General features: G+C 44.3%; 1 protein-coding gene across 3 annotated transcripts in view; it reads left to right on the top strand.

Annotated features, from left to right (window-relative positions):
* ADAMTS9 (ADAM metallopeptidase with thrombospondin type 1 motif 9) overlaps positions 1-24,966 on the top strand; it is a 158,990-nt gene that overhangs the window by 40,771 nt on the left and 93,253 nt on the right. For all 3 annotated transcript variants that reach the window (XM_081285542.1, XM_081285543.1, XM_081285541.1), the window contains 6 exons: positions 1,559-1,663; positions 7,111-7,256; positions 15,114-15,295; positions 15,386-15,522; positions 17,224-17,341; positions 17,574-17,669. In XM_081285542.1, coding sequence (XP_081141668.1) covers positions 1,559-1,663; positions 7,111-7,256; positions 15,114-15,295; positions 15,386-15,522; positions 17,224-17,341; positions 17,574-17,669 — 784 coding nt within the window. The remainder of the gene's footprint in view (positions 1-1,558; positions 1,664-7,110; positions 7,257-15,113; positions 15,296-15,385; positions 15,523-17,223; positions 17,342-17,573; positions 17,670-24,966) is intronic.

Genomic DNA, 24,966 nt, shown 5'->3' with positions numbered 1-24,966 from the left:
TTATTTCACTTAGTATGATAGTCTCCAGTTCCATCCATTTACCAGCAAATGCCACAATTTCATTCTTCTTTAAGTTTGAATAATATTCCATTATGTGTTTATACCACATTTTCTTTATTCATTCATTTGTTGAAGGACACCTTGGTTGGTTCCGTAGTCTAGCTATTGTGAATTGAGCTGCTATAAACATAGATGTGGCTGCGTCACTGTAGTATGCTGATTTTTAAAAGTCCTTTGGGTATATGCTGAGGAGTGGGATAGCTGGGTCAAAAGTGGTTTCATTCCTAGTTTTCTAAGGAATCTCCACACTGCTTTCCAGAATGATTGCACCAATTTGCAGTCCCATCAGCAATGGATGAATGAATCTTTTCTCTACATCCTTGCCAACATTTTTTGTTGCTTTATTCTTGACGATTGTCATTCTGACTGGAGGGAGATGGAATCTCTGTGTAGTTTTGATTTGCATTTCTCTAATTTCTAGAGATGTTGAGCATTTTTTGGTATCTTTTTGACCATTCATATTTCTTCTTCTGTGAAGTGCTTTAATGTTACTTTTTAATACTTTGTGTAGGTCTGAAATATTGTACACTATCTAATACCTTCTATCCTCTAACAACCCCTAAAAGCCTTAGAAACGATTCATAATATGATCATGATAATACATGGCCCTAGTAGAAGCACACACACACACACAGAGACATACACACATGCCACAGTCTTGGCTGGGCACAGAATCACGAGCCACCACACAGCTTTGTAGATTCAAACAGCAATCTTTATTCCCGAACTCACACCGGCCTCCACACACGCTCTGGGGCAATCCCAGTTCTCCTCCGCCCAATTCACCTACCCCACGAGGCTTTTTTCCCAATCTCCTTTGAATCTCATGAGAACTCAACGGGAACTCAGGCAGCAGGAACACCCTATTCCCAGCAGCAATAATCTTCAACCTCGAACTTCCCTAAAACCCATATTGTCTTAAACTGGGAACGCCCTAAACCCAAGGAGCGGGATACTTCCTCAAACTGCAGGATACACCCTAATCCTGGATCCACCCTGGTCCTTGAGCAGGGTCACCTTTCTCAAACACACATGCAATGTCAACAGCGAAATTCCAAGGCAAGTCCATTTAACATGGGGTATGCTGGCAAGGAAATTTCGATGCGTCATTCCTACTTGGCAATGGCCCTCAGCACACACACACACATGCATGCATGCACTTTGAGTCAGGCCAAACTGAAACACAAATCATATCTGATCACTCCCTAACTCAACAACCAAACTCACATCACACAATTCCCACATGCTCCTTTGTCTCTCTGAACCTCAGTCTCTTCATCTGTATATCTCAAATGCATGGTGGGTCCCCTTTTATGATACAGTCTATCCTCCCAGGCAGACAGGGCTGCTCAGAGCTGCTTGTTATCACCCTGGGACTATTTCATCATTTAATGAAGAAAAAAAATGCCTTTCCAAGTTCCCCTATACACGTGGCAAAGCATTCATTGAAAGATTCTGTCTTAATTCCACTGTCTCTTCATTCAACTGAATCGAGCAGGTGCAGTGTAGACGGCTCTGGTGCAATAACGTGGATGGAGCTCACAAAGGCTGCCGGACTCAGCACACGCCCTGGGCTGACGGGACCGAGTGTGAGCCTGGAAAGGCAAGTACTCCCCATTGCCTCCCCCGACCCTGGGGCTGCAGAGAAAGGTTCGGGGAGCTTTTGAAAATGTGAGACTCACATGAAGGCATGATCATGACACCAGAGATCATTATTGCCTGCATGTAGGGACAGTCTCGCAATTGAACACTTCCCTTGTTTTAGCCATTCTGAAATCCTAATGCAGTGTGCAGGAGTGTTTTTTGGGTTGTTTGCTTTCTGTTTTGAGAGCGGCACTGCAAACTTGATGGAGCATCTCAGAATCAGGAGGTGCAGAGAACGGATTCTTTCCTCTCCTGTGACACCAGGCTCTTGCCAGCCTCTGCTGTTCCCTTTAAGGAGAGATGATGTCACTTGGTACATATCCAAGTCCAGATTCTCATGAGCTACTTGTCATGGTTCCCAGTGATTTTGTTAATAACTAAACGAAATCCACTCCTTGTGTGGCCCAGGGACAGCTGTGTCCCACGCACCTAGGGGTATGATTAACTTACCCTCCTGTCCTGTGTGCATCGAAAAATCAGAGTCATGAGTTAGTGATATCATCATCCCTCCCCCAAAAAATTTGGTGGCACAAAGTTTGAAAGATAAATCCTGATTCTTTTTTTTTCTTTTTATTTTGTAATTCTGTAAGGATGAATGCATTTAGCATTTACAGTGATCTAGTCGCTGGATTCTATTTCCGAGATTTGTCGTCTTTATATGTATGTAGTTCTTCTACCTGTTAGCTGTTTTACTCACTTTAATACATTTGTTCTCATCTTCTTTCCTTTTACTTTGTAGAATTATTAGGACCCAGAATGCCTCCTTCAAAGGGATCTTAATTGATGGCAGGGTTTTACTCCCACTTCCCCATTTTTTTTTTTTTTTTTTGTACCAGGGATTAAACCCAGGGGCACTTAACCACTGAGCCCCATCCCCAGACCTATTTTGTACTTTATTTAGAGACAAGGTCTCACTGAGTGGCTTAGGGCCTCGCTAAATTGCGGAGGCTGGCTTTGAATTCGCGATCCTCCTGCCTCAGCCTCCTGAGCCACCAGGATGACAGGTGTGCATCACCGTATCAGCACAATAGGTCCATTTTAATCATATTCTAGAAGAGTGGCCAAGTCTAACAGCTTTTACTGAAGGTGTGGGGATGTACAGGTACTCTTAAGATCATGCATTTTGCAAATGCTGGAGAAGGTACCCAGGCTGCATAGGAGTGCTTTGTGATTTTTCTTGTTTGGTGTTGATTTCACAGAATTGGCAGTGTGGGCCTCTGGTCTGCATGCCAGCATTCTGACTCCCGTTGCCGCTGGGTTAATTTTTTTTCTTTCTGTTCTCTCTGTCCTGCTCCCTCTGTAGTAATCCATCTTGAGCTGCTGACACAGTGTTATTTTGATGAATGACTCACTAATGTCTCTTTATTTGCTGTGCTCTCTTGTTAAGTCCATTAACATTTCACTTTAACCCTGTTTTTTGAGTCCAGAGAATCCTTGAATTGAAGTTGGCCTCCACATCTACCTTCCAACCTCTTAGATAGATGCATGGATATAAAATATCAGTTAAATAGTTTGGGAAACTTTTAAGAAAGGCTGACTTTTTTTGGCTCTAGTTCCACCAGCCACTTAAAGCTTTGTTATGATGTAATGGCAATTCCCATATGGAAATTATGATTTGTCGGATTTGCCTGGTAAATAGTTTTTTTGTTTGTTTGTTTGTTTTATACTGGGGATTGAACCCAGGGGCACTCAACCACTGAGCCTCATCCCCAGCCCTTTTTATATTTTATTTAGACACAGGGTCTCACTGAGTTGCTTAGGGCCTCGGTGAGTTGCTGAGGCTGGCTTTGAACTCGTGGTCCTCCTGCCTCAGCCTCCTGAGCTGCTGGGATTACAGGCCTGCTCCACTGTGATTGCCACTGTGCCCAGCCAGTTTTTGTTTTGTTTTGTTTTGTTTTTAAACATATTTCCAAAACATCCCCAGCTTGTATCATCCTATTTCTCTGAGTTTCTTTCTCTGTTTTGGATTCCTGGTAGCAAGATGGGAAGGCTGAATTTCACCTTGATTTTGTGTTAGTTAAGAATTTTGTTCAGGTTCAATCCAATTATTGTGTTTTAAGCAAATTGCCTCTTTATATGATACAAAAACTCGACAAGTTATGGAGCTATTATGTGGCTCATGCCTGTAATCCCAGCAGCTCGGGAGGCTGAGGCAGGAGGATTGTGAGTTCAAAGCCAGCCTCAGCAACTCCGCGAGACTCTATTTCTAAATAAAATATAAAAAGGGCTGGGGATATAGCTCAGTGGTTAAGTGCCCCTGGGTTCAATCCCCAGTACCACCCTGCCAAAAAAAAAAAAAAAAGAGAGAGAGAGAAGAGAAAAAGAAATGAAAGTGTTAGGGACTGGGGTTGTAGCTCAGTGGTAGAACACTTAGCATGTGTGAGGCCCTGGGTTTGATCCTCGTACCACATAAAAATAAATAAAATAAAGGTACTGTGTCCATCTACAACTAAGGGGAAAAAAAGAAATGGAGGTCATGCTAGTCCCTTATCTGAAGGGCTGGAGGTCTGAAGGGGCCCAGATTCCAGAGTTTTCTTGGACTGTGGGATATTCACATGCACGTAGTGAGCACCTTGGTGACAGGACCCAGGTCCTGTGCACCTTGGACACACAGATTGAGGACAGTCATCCACAATATTTCTGGTCTCCCTTGGTTCTGATCAGCACCCATCATGTCAAGTCCAGTGGGGAACGGTGACCGTGGCCTCGTGTCCGCCCTTAACAAGTCTGGGATTCGGGGCCTTCTGGGTTTTGCATTTTGGAACTGAGATAGTCAGCTTGCTCAGAGCAGTGCCTGGCCTTGGTCAGTGTGGATGCCCGCCGGCACCCCAATCCTACCTAAGCTGCACCCTGTGCCCAGCTGTTCCCAAGGCCTCCTGTCATCAGACCCAGGACAGCCTGGGCAGAGGGGCTCCCTTTCCAGCTGTGAACACAGACTCCCACCCTGCCCTGGGCCACAGAGCCAGTTTCCAGGAGCCACTGCTACAGCCAGGCCTGCTGACATGTTGACCTTTGGCCCCAGGCTGCTTGGTCCTGGGTGTGGCCACGTGTGGCTACCATGCACTTGAAATGCCAGTCTGGTCTGGGGTGCACTGACGAGTGAAATACAGCCAGGTTGTGGGCCCTAGAGGGCAAGAGAAAGCTTCCTGCAGTGGCCGCCTCTCATTCTGTCATCAGACCCAGGACATGTGTGAGGCCCTAGGTTCCCTGATACTTTGCAAGTGTTTGAGATATTGGGTGGTACTGAGTGTATATCAACATTATGTATTATTTATATAGTGATAGACATAATATGATGATATATGGTATATATATGATGGTATATTGTATGTGATTATTATAGCATCAATAATTATTAATATATATGTTATGATGATGTTATGTGTTGCATATAGTATATGCATGTATACATATACATATACACACATATACATATATGACATACATATCTTATATATCACATATAGTATATGTGTATGCACATAAGTATACATATAATATTTATGTATATCATTCATAATATTTGTAATATATGTGTGTTTATTATTTATAATTGTAATATATGTGTAAATATACATATATCACATGTATATTACATCTATATATTCATATATTACATGTATATTATGTGTATAAAATACATATGTGTGTATAACATGTATATACATGGAATATATGCATGTATATGTAATATATATTTATAATGTTATACATATTAGGTATGTGTATGATTATGCATATATGTGCATATATAATCATACATATGTGTGTATGTGTGTATAATTATACACACATATATCATACACATATAATATATAAACATATATTAGCAATACAAAAAATATATGTCTATACATTCATATATAACATTTCAAACATGTGATATATATAATGTCTTTCCTAGGCACACATACCTATGATAATGTCTGATTTCTAGATTTGGCATGGTAAGGGATTAACAGCAATAGTTGACAATGAAATAGAAAAATCAAAGTAATTTTTATACTGACTGCATGTAGAATTAATAATGTTTTTAGATATATTGGGTTAAATGCCATTAGGATTTATTTCGATTTTTGTTTCCAAAATGCTTTAGTGTGCTTCTAGAATTCTCCATCCTCTCTTGGGCCTGGTTAGCTCCTCCTGGGCGGGGGCCCAGCCTGGCACCTCTGCCTCCGCCCTCCAGAGGCAGCTCTGTCCCCCTGAGACCCGTCACACAGCCACAGGCCGCTCCACTCCAGAGATCTGAGAGAGCGGCAGGGTGTCACCCTCCTGCAGCCACTGCCTTTGTCCACTGCTCCGTGACCTCGGCTTTGTGTCAAGGCTTGCCACCCCCACAATGGCAGAGGGTCCATGTGGGCCACTCCCTGTCCTGCTGAGGAGTTTAACTTAATTCTATTTTTGTAATATCTTTATTTATTTTTTTTTGTTTATTTTTCTGTGGTGCTGAGGACGGAACCAAGGGCCTCACGTGTGTGAGGCAAGCGCCCTGCTGCTGAGCCCCAGCCCAGCCCCTATTTTATTTTTTATGATTCTTTTAAAATCATGGCCTCCCTCCTGCTCTCCAGGCTGCAGAAGCTGAAGCCTTAGTAACAGCAGCAACAACAACAAAGGAATCAACTTTAGGGGACCCTGTGAGGGCCCTTTGTTACTTCCTGATCCTAAGTATTTTCTTGAAGTGAGTTTATAGAAATCATGTAACTACTTTTTCCCCTCCCTCTTCCCTGGTGAATTAAAATTGGGTTTTCAAATCCAAGGGGAGCTGGACAGGGTCTCACTGAGTTGCTTAGAGCCTCAATAAGATTTGGGAGGCTGAGGCAGGAGGATCGTGAGTTTAAAGCCAGCCTCAATAACTTAGTGAGGCCCTGAGCAACTCAGGGAGACCCTGTCTCTAAATAAAATAGAAAATAGGGCTGGGGATGGTGCTCAGTGGTTAAGCGCCCCTGGGTTCAATCCCTGGTGCAAAAAATAAAGATAAGAAAAGCAGGAAAGCATTGCTATTTTACCGGAGGCCTTGTGAATGGAGGTCCATATGCAAATCTCACTTTGTCCTGTCCTGCCTACCACCACCCTGCCAATGTCCACTCCGTTTTTTTCCAAGCTGGAGACTTGAGCAGTCTGAAGCTGGCCACTGGAGTCGCCCTGCCAGCCTGCAGCCCCTCACTCAACTGGCTTTTTTTCCCCACAAGCAAGCTATACCTGAAGACCCAGCCTAATATTAAGATCCTTACAGGGCTAAATCCGCACAGTGCTCACTCTCCCTATAGATGGCACATGCGCAGCATTTCATAAACTATGGTAAAGAATAAAGAGATAAGAGAGGAAGGACGGCATGGTTAAGAGGACAGGGTCCTGCAGTGACTCCCAGCACCAGCCCTCCCTCACTGTCGCCCTTATTAAATACAGCACTGCAAGTATGGATTTTGTGTTCCCAAAGAAATGGAGGTCCCTGCGACTGACGGATCCTGGGGAAGTTGGAGTCACTTTGGAACCTGCTCAAGAACATGCGGAGGGGGGATCAAAACAGCCATCCGAGAGTGCAACCGACCAGAGTAAGTTCTAGAATTATCGTTGCCTGCCAGGGGTGGGGGGTGGGGGCAGGGGGCAGGGGGCAGGGTTGGGGAGCTTCCTGGGGGAATACTGTAGCAGGAGGCTGACAGGAACATGGTCCAAGATAGTCAGCAGGTAACTCCAGGCACCTCTCGATCTTCTCCTTATTTAGCCCCCCAGGTCCTTCAGTGTTAGGTTGGTCTCCCAAGCAGTTGGGAAGTCTGCTTGGATTGGTGGGTCTGCTTCCCGGTTTTGGCAGTCAGATGGGTCTCAGTGCCACCTGAAGCGTGGGCCAGCTTGCTCATGGAGGGCACACTTACTTGCACAAGGAACTTTTTAAAACATACACAAGGCATATTCATCCAGAGTTCAGTTAAATAACACTGAGATGCCACAAAGGCTCCCAGGATCCTTTATGGCTGTGAGCAGCAGACCCCAGATATCCTGGAGCCACAGGTCAGGGAATAATAATAATAATAATTATAATTATAATTATAATTATAATTATAATTATAATTATTATTTGATACCCAGGGGTGCTTAACCACTGAGCCACATCCCCAGCCCTTTTTTATATTTTATTTATAGAGACAGGGTCACAATAAATAAGTTGCTATAAATAAGTTATTTAGAGCCTCACTAAATTGCTGAGGCTGGCTTTGAATTTGCAATCGTTCTGCTTCAGCCTCCCAAGCTGCTGGGATTACAGGCAGGCTCCACTGCAGGGAATTACCTTTTGAATCAGTCTAAATTTATAGGCGAGACTCCTGGGGTTCCCATTCCATAGCCTGACTGTGTCCAGGTGGGGAGTTGGCCTACCTCTCAGTTCTCAAGATGTGACCCTGCAGCCTCTGCCAGCCTAGCCTCGCTAGCACTTATATGTTCCAGTAAGGCCATGGATCTTGCGTTTTTTTCCAGCATTTACTATGTGTTTGTCAGGGGTGTAGACAGTAAAGCATATCTTTACGGTAAAGCACGACATTTGATTCTGCATGAATATGCCAGAAATAATGGTTTACATGTCACTTCTTGGACTTGTCATTGTCCAAGGAGTCTTCACAGTGTAGGGGTAGCTTTAGATGTATAAATCAACGACTTTGATTGATTGATTGATCAATTGATCAATGGATTGATTGATTCAAAGTCTCCCTCTGTTGCCCAGTCTGGTCCCCAGCTCCAGGGCTCAAGGGATCCTCCTGCCTCAGCCTTCTGTGTAGCTGGGACTGAAGGCATGCACCACTGCACCCAGCCCATTTGCTTTGGGATCATGTAAAACAAGTCTGCCTTGAAGTACTCATTTATTTTTTTAACACTTTTGATTAGTGATAGCAAACTCAGTTGTGAAGAGAAGTAAAAAAGAATGAAGGGCTAGCAGACTATAAAAGTTTATCCTATCTGGGCATTGTGGTGCACACTTGTCATCCCAGCAGCTCTGGAGGCTAAGGCAGGAGGATCGCAAGTTCAAAGCCAACCTCAGCAACTTAGTGAGGCCCTAAGCAACTCAGCAAAACCCTGTCTCAAAATAGAATATATAAAGGACTGGGGATGTGGCTCGGTGGTTGAGTGCCCCTGGGTTCCATCCCCAGTACAAAAAAAAAAAAAAAAAAAATGTTTATTTTAAAGTAAAAGTGGTACAATTGTGCTGGGTGCTGCTCATATCTAATGTTGACAGTGTGTTTTTTGTATAAGAAAAATCTGCATTTTATTTACAAAAATAACAGAGCTATAAACCACTGGTTTATAAGCAATGGTCTAAGTAAATGTTCTATGGTACAAATTATAAATAATGATAAGTTTATTTTTGCTCACAGTATAGTATAAATATCTTGTCTGTTTAATATTAGTCTTGGGCTGGTGATAGAGCTCAGTTGGTAGAGCACTTGCCTCTCATGCACAAGGCCCAGGGTTCAATCCCCAGCACCACACACACACACACACACACACACACACAAAATGGTCTCCAAGGAAGAAAAAAGCCCAAAGACTGGTTCATAAAACTAACATTGTAGCTATAGGTAAAAATGAATAAACCTTAGATTTTCTACATAGCATATCCTTTGCATTTTTATAGTTGGAGATATAGTGTTCATATTCAGAAAAATTCAAGCACAAAAAGTGAAAGTTTTTGACACCATTTTTCTTATCCCCTTAAGAAATTTCTGCTGAAAAATAATGTTTTTCTTTTTTTATATATATGCCAAAAAAATAATTTGATGTGTATCAATTCAGACTTTTCAAACAGATTGCGGATCTTGTGTGTATTATATGAAATCAGTATCCCAGAATTTAAAGCGAGGCTCGTGTTACTTTTTAAACCTAACTATATATCCTAGCTGCTTGTATTGTTGAAGTTTAAAATCAAGTCTTTTGATCAACATTTGCTGTTGGGCTGCGGCTGTCACTCAGTGTGTAGAGCACTTGCCTAGCATGTGTGAGGCCCTGGGTTCAATCCTCAGCACCACATAAAAATAAACAAATAAAATAAAGGCATGCTGTCCATCTACAACTACAAAACAAACAATGAACATCAACAAGACCTTTGCTGTTAGCAGCAAATCCAGTGATTATTTTTAACGAATTAAAATTCATCGGATGCCTACCTTGGAACCAAATTATATACTAAGTGCTGTATTACTATATTTCGAATAGTAGATGCTTTATAAGTGCTTCTTAAACTTTGATTCCAGAATATTCCATTCCAAAAGAAGTGCCCTTTTGGTTTGGTTTTGTGTTGGGATTTTTTTTTTTAAGTCTTAAAGCCATTCTTGAAGAAATGAGGAAAGTGAAGAGAGATAAATCACTCCCTAATTGGAAAGGGCAGACAAAGAAAATCACCCCAGTGTGAAGCTCTCACCAAAAGGAGTCTGGGCTTCAAAGTGAAACAAAGATCCTCCCATTCAGAAGTTAAGAGCCGATCATTAAAGACCTCAATTAGAGGCCTTTGTCCTTGCTGTGTGCTGGGAGAGACTTGGGGGAAAAATATAATCCACCTCTTCGAGGGTCAGTGCCACATCGTGCCATTGAAACTCCTCTGAGTCATTTGCTCTTTAGGGTGCTCCTGCTAATTGAGGAAAGGAGACTGCTTCTGAATACTTGGAGGGGGGGGGGGCGTGCATTGGAAAAGTGAAAGGGACACAAAGCAGAGAAAATCCCGTCCCAATCTCAGTGCAAAAGCTTGTTCAGAGAACTTCAGAGCAGAGGGCTCATTTTGTATAAGGTGGAAGTGGTTTCTTCTGGCTCCGGCCCTGCGAGCTAGAAGATGCGTTATCAGGACCCATGGTTTCATGTTTCACAAGGATCTTGAGGGGAACAGTCCCTCCTCACTGGGAATCCTCTTTTTCTCAGTTGGATGAGCCTTTAGAATACATGGTAAGCTCCATTTTTAGGGTCCGATACATGTGTCTCCTAGGGACACTGGATTGTTCTATTTAGCATTTTAACAGTATCAATGCGATTTAAGAATGTATTTAGTTAGTATCTGGAAATTTTATGCCATGTTTTTAGGATTCTCCCCCTGCCCTGAAATCAAAAAAGTCATAGAAGATACATACTGCAGGTGTAGCTCGGGAAGCTGAGGCAGGAGGATTGTGAGTTCAAAGCCAGCCTCCACAAAAGCAAGGCCCTAAGAAACTCAGGGAGACCCTGTCTCTAAATAAAATACAAAATAGGGTTGGGGATGGGACTCAGTGGTCGGGTGGCCCTCAGTTCAATCCATGGTACAGCAAAAAGAAAAAAAAAAAAGATAAGAAAAGTAGCTTTCCCCAAGTTTTGGGTTGAACTGGTATATGTTACTACAGGTGGAGGCCTGATATTTGTCTTAAAATGCTTGCTTGCTTTTTTGTTTGTTTGTCGTTAATGGTATTGGGGATTGAACTTAGGGCTGCTTACCCACTGAGCTACGTCTTCAGCCCTTTTTTTACATTTTAGTTAGAGACAGGGTCTCACTAAATTACTTAAGGCCTTGCTAAGTCACTGAGCCTAGCTTTGAACTTGGGCTCCTCCTGCCTCAGCCTCCCGAGCAGCTGGGATCACAGGTGGGCCACCGTGCCTGACTTTTTAACTCTCCATTTGATCCACCCTGTACATAACAAGATGCCCACATGTCTTGGTTTGTAAGGTTAATCCCACTTTATGTCTGTTCCCCTAGGGAAATTATTAATAGCTCTCATTTTCACTCCTGTGAAAAGTGTCCTGGATTGGACAATTAATTATGCGGGTTTCCTGACCCATAAGAAACACGTGAAAGAGTAAAATCTAAACTGGGCCCACCAGAAAATGTAAAAGTTAGAACATCAAAATAAGACCAAGTGTCAGAGCTAGAAGATGTATCATCAGGCTGCTGGGCCCTTTGGTTGTTACTTTGTGTTCAAAATTTGGCCTTGAGCTTCCTGGTAGCCTAAATAAAACAGGTAATAGAATTGCTCCAGCCTGTCAAAATAGAAAAAAAAAAAAAAAGTTGTGCCAATTCTCTAGGTAAAGCAAAGAACTTTCCTTTTCCAGTGCTACTATTTTACTTTTAAATTAAGAGACTGATGGAAATAATAATAAACTCAGATATGAGAAAAGGGATCATGAACTACATATTTCCTGCTAGATATAGCAACTGCTGATGAAATCTTACTTAAAGGTAGAATACACCTGTGATGATATTTGCAAAAATCCCTTCTTAACTTTGGCCACTCATCATCCCAAACTTCCTCTCTGTTTACAGGTCATGGTTGTGTAATGTGCCGGAGGAAAGATCTAACTTGGCTGTACAAGATAACAATGACTCTAGCAATTTCCTTCAGTCCTTCCCACCTACCTCTGGCATGCAATATCTTTAAAGGATCTTAATAGTTAGAAAATGTGGTGGATATTATTTTTAAAGCTGAATTTTCTATAATTTGGGGGTTTTGTCTACAACATTACCCTCCTATCCAGTTAAATTATTAAATTATAAATTTATTTTTTCCATGCTGAAAGGTAAGTTCAGCTGGCTGAAGCTTTCGCTAGCACACAGTGCCATGCAAATTCAGCAGAAACCACCTTGTCTAAGAAGAAATGCCATATAGTTCAGAAGGGCACATTTACATTCATTAAAGTCATATGAAGGCTGGGTGTGATGGTGCAAGCCTGTAATTCCAGTGGCTCGGGAGGCTGAGGGAGGAGGATCACAAGTTCAAAGCTGCCTCAGCAACTTAGCAAGGCTCTAAGCAATTCAGCAAGACTTTGTCTTAAATAAAATATTAGAAAAGGGCTGGGGATGTGGCTCCCTTCACTCCTACCTACCTAAAGAAACTCTGTTTTCCCTAGCCCTCCCCCCTTACTGTGAATTAGCATCTGCATATCAGAGAAACATTCATCCTTTGGTTTTTTGAGACTGACTCATTTCACTTAGCATGATAATCTCCAGTTCCATCCATTTACCAGCAAATTTCATTCTTCTTTAAGGCTGAGTAATATTCCATTGTGTATACAGACCACATGTTATTTGTCCATTCATCTGTGGAAGGGCACCTAGGTTGGTTCCATAGCTTAGCTATTGTGATGCTCCAATTTCTTTAAAATGATAATCAGTCTGAGACCATGAGCCATGCGGCATGCCAGATTTGGTTCATAGACCATATTTTGCCATACCCTGTAATAGCTAAGTGTTTATTAAACACGGTATGCAAAGCCATGTTCAAGTGCTTTGAATGTAATGGTGAAGTTAACCCTCCCTACAGCCCCACGGAGTAGATGGTGGGTGTTTTCTCCCTTTTCCGGACTGAGAAGCTGAGGCTTAGCGGGGTGAACCCGCTGGCCTGAGATGGTATGTTGTTAATGCAGGGCTGGGGTTCAGACCCTCTGTTTCTAGAACCCGTGGAAATAGCCCCTAGCAGGGCTTCCTCTTACAGACAGTGGTTCTTACATGTTGTTTATCTTAAAATGTTTTAATAGAAATAAATCATAGCTTGCTGTTTCCTCATACTCCAAATAAGCAAAGTTGGAAACTATTAATAAATTTCAAGAATCAGCCAAAACGGTACATAAGAGAACAACAACAACAAAAAAATCTGCTTAAAAATGTTGTTTTCAAAGGGGAAAGAAATACGAGATACTTTGGGGTAATTAATAATCATTCTACCATAGTCAATTGGAACATTAAGAGACTTTCCATATAGTTCCTACCTTAGGAAAACTTGAAGGGGGTCCTCTTTAGTACATTTAGAACAGGTTTTACCTGAGCAGGTACGTGGGCCTAATGAGTTATTCATGTGTAATTCGTGATATTTTATGCATGGGGTGGTTTGCTACTTAGAGAAAGGGTCTGGTATCCAGGAAACCAAGCCTGCATCTGTAAGTGGCTATAAAACCAAAAAGCCAAGACTCACAGTTTCTGGGGAGCATAGCAGAAAGAGCACAGAGCAAAATCCTGGACAACTTGGATTCTAGTCCTGACTCTGCTCCTCTATTGGCTGTGTGACCTTGGGCAAAGTACTTAACTTCTCTGAACCTCCTGTCTCTTGGCAATAAATGAAAGTCAAGTGCATACTACAGATTCAAAGCACATGGACTTAGTTGTATTGAACAGGGAAACAGTCAGACATAGACACTGCTGAGTGACATTGCAGTTTGTATTCTTAGATTTCGCTTTTTCATGATAAATAATGGCAAATATTCATCCGACTCCTGATAAGCTCCTCAGATTCATCCAGAAGCCTCACATTTCTTTCACATAAAGATGGAGCCCCAAGACTCCAAGCTTTTAACTGTGCTGTCTCCTTACTTTACAATCTTTGATCTAAGGAGCACATTTATAGCAGTATGAGGCCAGGCTTCCCCCAGGGGCCCTTCCTGAGTCCTGGCCACTCTTCAGGAGCATTGAGTTGCCCTTCCATGTCCAGAGTTGCTACTCAAACCAACTGCTGGCTAAACTCAGATTAGACTGGGCAATGTTGACACATAATGTCACAGTAGCTAACATTTTCCATCATCCATTAGCAACATTCATTTCAAAGGAAGGGGTAAATCGAGGTTCAGAGAGGTTGAGTTCTTAGTCTAAAGCTACACAGTGAGGACAGGGTGAGACTGGAACCCAGGTCCCTGCTCTAGCACTCTGGCTGTGTCTCATTCCATGTTTTATGTCTGTGGAGCTATTTCCCCGTATCCTAGAAGCCCGGTTTGGGAAAACAAAACAAAACAAAGCAAAGCACTCTTACAGTCAGGATCACTCTCTCAAATTCAATGTTTAAAAAACAAAGGTAAAAATTTTTCAGTTCTGGGGTGTCCCAGGGTAGCTGTTCCGGCCCTGGTGGGTGACCCCAGTGTCCCACGATTCTGTGATCTCCCCCTTTTCCGTGGTGAATTTGGCCAGCTGCTGACTGCTGGTCGCTGTGTGGTGTGGTGTGTCCTCCGGGAAAAGCGCAGGTGCAGGACTGCAGGCCGAGGGTAAATTTGTGCTGTGGTGCTGTCCATGGCTTCACAGTCCCACGAAGGTGATGAAGCAGTATGTCCTCCTCTTGTATCAAGTCAGTCCACAAGGGGACACGTGCCTTTTCTTCCATTTTATTGTAAAACAAACCAACCAAACCAACAGTGGTTGGGAAACAGGGAGGGGAGTTGCCGGAGGAGTGGAGGTGGAAGAGCCAACAGCCCATTTCACAGATGTCAATGCCGAGTCTTGCCAGAGTTGCCCAGATGGGCCTCCATGGTCTATGTGAAACTAATGCCGGCATCTTTAATAGAGAGCAGAATGCAAACCCAGAATCCGGAGCCCCTGGCCTCCCCTGGGTCATCTGCCACCACCAGTTTGCTTCCCTCCATCACAGGAAGTCATGAATGAGATAGAGATGTACAGAGAAACCCATTGTGTGTGCGTGTTTATATTTTCTCAGGCCCAAAAACGGTGGCAAGTACTGCGTGGGGCGCAGAATGAAGTTCAAGTCCTGCAATACGGAGCCCTGCCTCAAGCAGAATCGAGACTTCCGCGATGAGCAGTGTGCGCAGTTTGACGGGAAGCATTTTAACATCAACGGTCTGCACCCTAATGTGCGCTGGGTCCCCAAGTACAGCGGAAGTAAGTGCCTGCGGGCAAGGGCCCCAGGACGGCGGGCTGGCCCTGGGTCCAGGTGCGCACATGTCCCATGGAATGACGTCTCCCCTGCAGTTCTGATGAAGGACCGCTGCAAGCTGTTCTGCAGAGTGGCCGGGAACACCGCCTACTACCAGCTCCGGGACAGAGTGGTCGATGGAACGCCTTGTGGCCAGGACACCAATGACATCTGTGTCCAAGGCCTTTGCAGAGTGAGTCACAGATGGCCTTCTCTTCATGGTGCTGTGGATTGTGGTTTGTGGCTTCCTTGATAGAACAGCACGCAGTCCTGAGCAGGGCTTCTCAAAGTGTGGTCCCTGGACCAGCATGAGCGGGGCCAGTATCATCTGATTCTAACCTGTGCTCTGTCATAATTTAAGAACCACTGCCCTGGGTTTTTCCTGACAGTTTTAGCCTCTATGGGGGCCCCCAGATCTCTCCTGAAGGTTTATTATGCTAATTTACGCTCCTTTAGTGTGACCTGAGCCCAAGGTTAAACCCAAATGCTCTCTGACAGCATTTCCTAGAGTGAATAGCTGTGTTCTAGAACGATGTCAGGAGAAGAGCTGGCCTCGCTCAGATTCCTCTTTGTGATTTTAACCCTAATTGCTTCCACCTGAGACGTGCCTGTTAATTATTCTTGGAAGGTAAATTGAGAAATTTCTGGCAGACAGCAAAGTCTCTGTGACTTGCGGAGTGCTTGGTACCTCTTCGCAGTTCTCGCTGACCAGAAACTAGTGCTAACTGTGCCAGCTTCATTCAGGTGATGTGTTTCTCCCTGAGTGTGGTCCAGATGCAGATGACAGTTCCTGGGGACAAGGATTTGATGCACAGAGCCCCTAAGAGCCTCACCCCTTCCCAGCCTGCACCTGCAGGGCAGGTCCCCTGTTCCATCCAATCCATAGCAACACCTTGAGGTCCTTCTAAAAGAGTGGTTCACACAAAGGGACAAAAGGGACAAGCCTGTGGCCTCTCCTCTTCAAGTCTTCAGGTTGTTGCCAGGGTTGACCTCAGGGCTCAGTCTGTACTGATCCATGTTGCAGATTCCAGAGGCCAGGGATGCAGCCAAGGTCTCAAGCTGCCACCTGTCAGTCATGCTTTCCCCTGCATGCTCAGCCCAGGATTTAAACATGGGGGATTTTGCATAATATCCAAATTTCCAACTTCTCTTGAAAAACAATTTGGAAAATGTCAACACTGAGTTCTTGTTGCTAAACGGTCCAGCAGCAGGGAGTGTCAGCAGCTCCTCCCTAAGGTGGAGCCTGAGCTCCTTGATTAAGTACAGCCCCTCACCACCCCACCCCTTCTTTTTCTCATTTAATCTGCTGACTCTTTTTTTTTGGGGGGGGGTTGTGAGGTTTGTTTGTTTGTTTGTTTGTTTTTTTGGTACCTGGGATTAAACCCAGGGGCGCTTAACCACTGAGCCCCATCCCCAGCCCTATTTTGTATTTTATTTAGAGACAGTGTCTCATTGAATTGCTTAGGGCCTCGCTAAGTTGCGGAGGCTGGCTTTGAACTCGAGATCCTCCTGCCTCAGCCTCTTGAGCTGCTTGGGGATCACAGGTGTGTGTCTCTGCACCCAGCCCCACTCTGCTTATTCTTCGGTGCTTCTCAAACTTTTCTCTGCAGATGAAGTCTTGTTAAAATCCCAACTCTGATTCGTAGGTCTGGGTGACTCCTGAGAGTCTGCGTTCCTAACAACATCAAGGATGTCCACGGCTGCTGGATCAAATTTTAAATGGCAAAGCCGTAGATGATTTGAGTTCTCAACCCTGGAAAGTTTCAAGGGCCATCTCTTCCTTGTGGTTTTGAATTTGCATCATTGAAAGAAACGCATTCATTGCCATTTTATTATCTCATTCATGCTTCACCATTTATTTCTAATGTTTTCTTTTCTTTTTTTTCTTTTAAAGCAAGCTGGATGTGATCATGTTCTGAACTCAAAAGCCCGGAGAGATAAATGTGGGGTTTGTGGTGGCGATAATTCTTCATGCAAAACAGTGGCAGGAACATTCAATACTGTACATTATGGTAAGAATCTGCTTCTAAGGATTGTGAGAAGGAAAAGTTTAAAAAAAAAAGTTGAATTGTACATATCATGTGAAAGTATTAATGTCATGCTTAAAATCAATCTGGTTACAGTCCATTTTCATCCATCTGGCCATAGGGCACCTAATAGTGACAATCACATTTCCTTGTGACCCACCTTGGCTTCCATTCTTAGAGAAAGTGAACCACTGAATTTTTGTTAAATTCTTTTCAGGTTACAATACTGTGGTCCGAATTCCAGCCGGTGCTACCAATATTGATGTGCGACAGCACAGTTTCTCAGGGAAATCGGAAGATGACAACTACTTGGGTGAGACGGGGTGCCCCTGCCATTTTCTACAGACATTCCGGTTTTCTGGGGCAATTGGCACAAAGTCCTCCCTCCTCTCTGACGCCTTCCGATGGGTTTTCATAAAAGCAGTTGATCTCAAAATTCATTATTTTATTTCACACTCGTACGTAACACCCTCAGAATATTGATTCAGGGGTTAAGTAGTTGCCCTGTTCAATATCAAGGGATTGACTCTGGATTTTACAAAATAGATAGGCTTCAGGTCAAATTCTGAAAGGACTTACCCTTAAAGTTTAGCATAAAAATCATTGGTCTCGTTGAGGCTTTTGAAAAATCTTTCCTGTGGGTAACTGACTTGCAAATATTTTATTAGAGGTATTACTTGACTTAATGTTTTTTATCAGCTCCTTCCAAGTGCAGAACATTGGGGGGGGGGACTGTTCAATATTTTATTATGCCTGGTCATTCCAGAAGATTCTGTAGTGACACATATTTTTTCTCGAGTCATTACTAGAATAGCTAACTTTGTTGCTTTACAGATTCTTCATCCTTCTCTCTGGATTAATTCACTTTTTTTTTTCCTGTACTGGGAATTGAACCCAGAGGTGCTTAACCACTGAGCCCCATACCCAGCCCTTTTTTATATTTTATTTAGAGACAGGGTCTCCCTGAGTTGCTTAGGGCCTTGCTAAGCTGCTGAGGCTGGCTTTGAACTTGTGATCCTCCTGCCTCAGCATCCCGAGCCCCAGGGATTACAGCGTGCACCAGTGTAACCAGCTTAATTCACAATTTTCCTTATATTTAACCACACCATTAACTTATGTCTATTTCTTGCATTAAAGGCACAACATGCCAAAGACACTATGTTAATTTTTACCTGTTTTTCCCCACCAGTCTTATTTCAATTAATTATTCTATAAACTGCCATAAATTGTTATAAATTTACCCAGTTGCCTTTTAAAAGAAGGACCTGTGGGAGAGCAGAAAGACTGGAAGGGATCCCACTGGTCACCTTGCAAGGCTGGCCTCTTCCTAGCCATGCCTTGTACCTAGGGAAGAAATCAGGCAGGCAATCTTGATGAAAAGCCAATTTTTAAAAGCAATTAATATACTTTCTCTCCAATGGTGTTCAGGCAGGAATTTATTTATCCATGTGAATTCAGCCTCTCTAGAAGCTCAGGCCAAGCACTTGGACGCACTGAGCTAGTAAATGAGTATTTGTTGAATCAAATTAAAACCTACATCTGTGTTTTGAGATGTCTCCATGAACCTGCACATTGATAAACAGAACCCATCCGCCGAGCTTGCTAATCAAGCATGATATTCGTGCCTGATTCCCTGATATGCTATGGATCTCCATTTATTCCCTTATTTAATAAGCACCCACATTATTTTAGACACAGTGAACAAGAGAGTTAAAAAAAAATCTGTTTCTTAGAACCTATATTTCCATGGGAGAAGGTAGACAATAAAGAATAAGTTAATAAACGAACACGGATGTAAGTATTTATAGTATATAATAGTATGAAGGTGATACGTGGGATTAGAAATCAGAGCATGATAAGGGAAATTGGGATCTGAAGGCTGGGTGGGAGGGCAGGAGTGTGGCTCAGTAGCAGAGCTTCTGGCTGGCCTGCATGAGGCCCTGGGTTCAAAGTAAAAGGAAAAAAGAGAAAGAATCAAGGATGAGACTGAAATGTTTGGAGTGGAGGAAGACAGAGAACGCGCTATCTTGGGCAAAGAAAGACATTCTAGGCGGGGGGGGGGGGTGGGTGCGGGGGGACAGCCCTTGTGAAGTCTTTGAGGCAGGCTCGTGCCTAGGTCCGTGCAGAGCACACAGGGGCCAGTGTGACTGCAGGTGGTGGGCAGGGAGGGGAGCCCGAGGTGGGGAAGCAGGTAACAGGACTAGACCATTCACCCAAGGCCCTTGTGAGGACTTGGGCTTGGACTCTGAGAGACCTGGGGAGCTCCCGAGGGTGTTGCATCAAGGGACGATGGATGTAATCACACTTAGTCTGTAAGGAGAACTCTGGCCATTACCGTGCTCGTAGATGATGGGGCAGGCACGTAGGGTAGAGGGGTGGCCTGGCTTAGGGAGTTGCTGCAAAACTCTGAGAGAGAGACAGAGAGAGAGAGAGAGAGAGAGAGAGAGAGAGAGAGAGATATGCTCATGGCTCTCCCCCAAGCAGGAATGTGGAGGTGGACCTATGTGGTTAGGTTCTGGGGACATTTTAGAGTTCAAACCATCATGACTTTTTTCTTCTTTTTTTTTGGTCCCAGAGATTGAACCCAGGGTGCTTAATGACTGAGCCACATCCCCAGCCCTTTTTTGTACTTTATTTAGAGACAGGGTCTCACTGAGTTGCTTAGGGCCTCACTTAGTTGCTGAGGCTGGCTTGGAACTCACCATCCTCCTGCCTCAGCCTTCAGAGCCACTGCAATTACAGGAGTGTGCCACCGACCCCAGCTAACTGTGATTTGTTGATGGATTAAATATGCAGGTACATGGGAAAAAATAACCGAAGATGTCTTGGAATCAAAAGGGGTCAAAAACTCTCGGGTTTTGACATGAGCAATGGAAAGGAAGGTGTCATCCTCCACTGAGATTGAGATTTGGAACTTATTTGTGCATGTGACTACCAGTATTTTAGATCAGGACTGTGTCTTTGCATCTTTGCTCCCGAGACAAAGCCTGTACATGATAGGTGCTCAGTAAATGATTGCTGAATTGTTCAACAGGCATCGCTCCTACCGTGAGCTTCATGGGGAATAGAGCCACCTTGGAGATATTAGATTCATTTCTTCTTCTAAAGACTATAAAAAAATCTTCCTTGTAATTAAGCGCTCTATCGATGCCTCAAGTTTTTGCCACCCTAAACACCCAACAGCTGGCAACATTATAGGAAAATGAATAAGCCAGATGCAGGGTGCACACTTGTAATCCCAGAGTCCTAGGAGGCTGAGGCAGGAGAATTGTGAGTTCAAGGCCAGTATGAGCAACTCAAGGAGACCCTGCCTCTAAATTAAAAATAAAAAAGGGTTAGGGATGTAGCTCAGTGCTTAAAAGTGCCCCTGGGTTCAACCCCCAGAGCCAAAATAATTAATTAATTTAAAACAAAAAGAAAACTACCAGGATGAGGGGTATAGCTCCATGGCACAGCACGTGCTTAGCAGGCACAAGGCCCTAGGTTCAATCCCTGGCACCACAGTTATAGCAAGAAATCAAATAAGACAATGGACAAAGTTCTTGGAAACCATTTTCAAATGATATTTTCAAGGATTTCTCATTTTACCATGGTGCAAAATTTCTTGGAAACCATTTTCAAATGATATTTTCAAGGATTTCTCATTTTACCATGGTGCAAAATGGGTCAAAGAGTTTTCTCCATGTATTTGGTTATAAATTTGTGCCTGTGACCTTCCTACTTCCTAATTAAATCAAGGAGCACTGCACTCAGCTTCCTGGGGAAATTGAATTCCTGCTAGCTGAAAGCCATGTTGAGCTGTTTCTTTCCTCTCCTCCAAAGGAAGAGGATTCTCTTCTCTCCTCCTCCTGTTTGGGAAAATGATCGCTCTCCAATTAAGCAGCCTCAATTCCGTTCAACTCAATCAGCCCGTGTCAGGTGTTGGAATTTGGGGTGGGCCTCCAGAGAACCTCTTACTCATCACCGGAGGATCTTAATCTCCTTGCAAAGGATGAAAACAAAATCAAAGAAGATCTGTCATCTGGAACAGGCAGTCCCAGCCACTCGTGGCTCTTTAATGGAATAGTAGGAGAATGTCCCTTGATGGCCTAAGAACAGTCTCTCTGGACACCAAAGTGCCCAAGCACAGATTTGGAGACACAGTCCGTCGAGTGTGAAAGCGGAGACCTCAGAGCCTTTGAACCTCACAGAGGTGTCTTAGAAGGCAGGAACAATTTGATGTCATCAAGGCTGAGGCGTGGAAATTTACCCTTGGCGTGGTGGAGGGGGACAGCAGCCCGCGCTGGGTTAAGCATGCGCCTGTCTCTCGGCTCTTCTGTTGCTAAGCGATCTTCACCCTGATCCCTGGTTGTTTTATCAAATCAGTCCAGCCAGGCGCTTCCTGTGTGTTTTGATGAGGGAGCAGTTTCCAGAAGACAGCGCCTTTGTGGCAGTCGGGTTCTGATGGGTGCAACGGGGAGGAAAGCCCCCAGGAAATCAGCTCTCCTAATCGCATTAGCGGGAGGTGGAGCAGGAGGCTCTGATTTTCAGGAAACTATTTGTTTCACAAGGTACCGAAGCAGAAATCCTCCCAGTCAAAGGTGGTCCTTGCACATAGACCCTTCCCTGCCACGGGGTGAAAGCCAAGTTGTACGGCCTCACCGTGTTCTGAGCCTATCCCTTGGGGAAGGTGCTCATTTCTTTTTGTCTTTTTTTTTTTTGGGGGGGGGAGTACCAGGAATTGAGCCCAGAGGTGCTTACCCACTGAGCCACATCCCCAGCTCTTTTTTATGTTTTATTTGGAGACAGGGTCTTGCTGAATTGCTTAGGGCCTCGCTAAGTTGCTGAGGCTGGCCTCCCAAGCTGCTGGGATGACAGGCCCTTGGCTAGCTGTGGCAGTAGGAAAACAGAAATGGATTCAGTGAAAGATAAAGCAGAAATTTTCTTTCGCCGGATGGCTTTATGTGTACCTGGGACGGAGCCATTTACCAGAGCAAATCCCAGCATTCCAGCTCCTGGCCTCTTCTCCCTTCCCTGTGAACTAGAATAAGAAACACGGGGTGCAGGATGGCATCCCTCTAGGTGGGCATAATTAGGAGAGGAAGCCAGGTTAACCTTCGCCGGCACCGCCATGCGGTGAGCATGGACAAGGCTCCACTGTGGCTTCCTTGGCGGGGCTGGCATGTGACATTCCACTTCCCCGTCTCCAGTGAAGCGTCAGCGGCATAGCCAGCATGTAACTTAGCTTGAAAGAATTAGGTGATTTGGTTGACAGCACATCATGCCGTCACCATGTAAGTGACCCGCTTGAGGGAGCAGCCCCAGGACACCCGAGGTGCCATGGAAACCACTGTCCGGTCAGTGACCCACTGGAGCTCCGGCATCCTGCATGGAAGGTGGGCCTCACACTGCAGGGGCTGCAGGCGAGACAGGGCTGCCCGAGGGTTACACCAACTGGGGACAGTCACTGGGCTGGAAGCACTCTGTTCTCCCTGTCACCAGTGTCAGGTTCAATCCATCACTCGCTCTTTATTATTTTTTTTCCGGGTACCAGGGATTGAACCCAGGGGCCCTCGACCACTGAGCCCCATCCCCAGCCCTATTTTGTATTTTATTTAGAGACAGGGTCTCACTGAGTTGCTCAGGGCCTCGATTTGGCTGAGGCTGGCTTTGAACTCACGATCCTCCTGCCTCAGCCTCCCCAGCAGCTGGGATGACAGGTGTGTGCCACCACTTCATCAGTAGCACACCTACTAAGGGTAGGGATCTTTCTTGGGTTTACAAAAGCAATTTTTTAAATGATTTCTTTACTCCAAGGCATAGGCTGTCTAGCAAGTCCCACTATTTAAATTTTTTAAAAGCTGCAGACCTAAACAAATTTGATTTCCACTTGTAAACCAAGGAAAGGATGCATAAATTCATTCATTGAACATTTGCCGAGGCCCTTCTTGGAAAATGTTAGTGGCTCCCAAATTCTGGAGAGAGATTTTCATGATTAGAAGCCACCTGGCCTCGGGAAGTTAATTTAATACCAAGTCAGGCCTGTTTCTCCCTTAAGTCAGGAAGAGCAGGTCGATGTCTCGGAGGTGTGGTGAGGGGACCGTGCGTGGGAATCCATGATGACCTTCCAGGTTAAATGGCCCGGAAGCAGTGGATGACTGGGAAGTAGAGGGCCAGCTCCCTAAAAGTGAAACCAATGTTTTTCCACAAATAGAGGGAAAAGATATGGTTGGAATTTTATCTTGAGAAGTAAATCTGAAAGCATGCAAATAAGATTCTTTTTAGCTCATATTCAACAAATTACATTTTAATTGGAGTCATTCCGAGTGTTTTAGGTTGGAGATCAAAAGCCATCAGTACATATATTTCTGTAAGTTTTGCAGTCAGTTGTAATGACAAGACAATAGTGCCTTCTTAAAGAGTGACATGGAGCCTTTTTATTTTATTTTTGGTACTGGGGATTGAACCCAGGGGCACTCAACCACTGAGCCCCATCCCCAGCCCTTTTTTGTATTTTATTCAGACACAGAGTCTCACTGAGTTGCTTAGGGCCTCTCTAAGTTGCCGAGGCTGGCTTTGAACTCACGATCCTCCTGCCTCAGCCTCCAAGCTGCTGGGATGACAAGAGTGGGCCATCGCGCCTTGCTTGCCATTTTGATATAACTCTTCATTGTGAAATAATCGCCCAAACAGGATAATTTACATGTTTTAACATAGTGACCATTTCCTTACCTTTATTTGTGCATGTGCACATCCAGCTGGAAATGACACTGATGACCGACCCTCTGGACTCATTGTCACCGTGCAGTACATCAGATCTGCAACATTTATTTGTCTTTGAGCCCTCTTCCCATTCCCCCTCCTTCCAGCCCCCTGTAACCACCATTCAACTGTCTGATTCTCTGAGTTTCATTATCTTAGTTTTCATCATTGCTTCAATTCAGCCAGCTCCTCATCTGGCCAGTGTTTTAGCACTTAATCCATGCAGTTTTCCAATTCTACTTCTTCAGCTTCACTGATTCTTTTATCTTTTGCAAGATTTGGGGAACATTCACTTAAAAAAAAAGAAGACTTTAGTGAGCACCTGCTATTTCCCCTTAAGAAGCACAGTAGTAGTGGGTCGTGAGACAGTGTCCACCCTCACCCCTGGGGGGCTCCGATAGTTGTGCAGAATCAAAAGGCCATGAAGAAAAACTTGGATGGGAAAAGGGATGGAATCTGTGCTGACCCTGAGTGACATTTGCAGTTTGGAAAAGAATGGTCCAGGCAGGTGTCTGGGGCTGCTAACATGTGACGAGTTATCTCAAGACACAGTGTGACATCACAGGGTAGGAAATGTCTCTGTTTCTCACATCGGGAATGTGGGAGCAGTGAAACTGGGTGTTTCTGGTTTGAAGGCTGGTGTGAGGTGACGACATTTAGGGCTGCGGTCTCATCGAAGGCTCCCCTGGGGCTGGAGGATCCGATCCTGGCTGGCTTACACTCCTGCGGTTGGCAGAAGGACTCAGTTCTCTGAGCTTCCCCAGGGTGTTTGCAGGAACCTCAGCCTGGGCATCCCATCACCTTGCAGTTAGCCTCCCCTAAAACTAGAGATCGAAGGAAGAGAGAGGCCAGGCATGGTGCACAGGCCT

Source organism: Spermophilus citellus, assembly GCF_964194105.1.
Source record: "Spermophilus citellus genome assembly, chromosome: 3".
NCBI classification, from domain to species: Eukaryota; Metazoa; Chordata; class Mammalia; order Rodentia; family Sciuridae; genus Spermophilus; species Spermophilus citellus.
The sequence above is the reverse complement of the archived record's forward strand: the minus strand, read 5'-3'. Positions and strand labels throughout refer to the sequence as shown.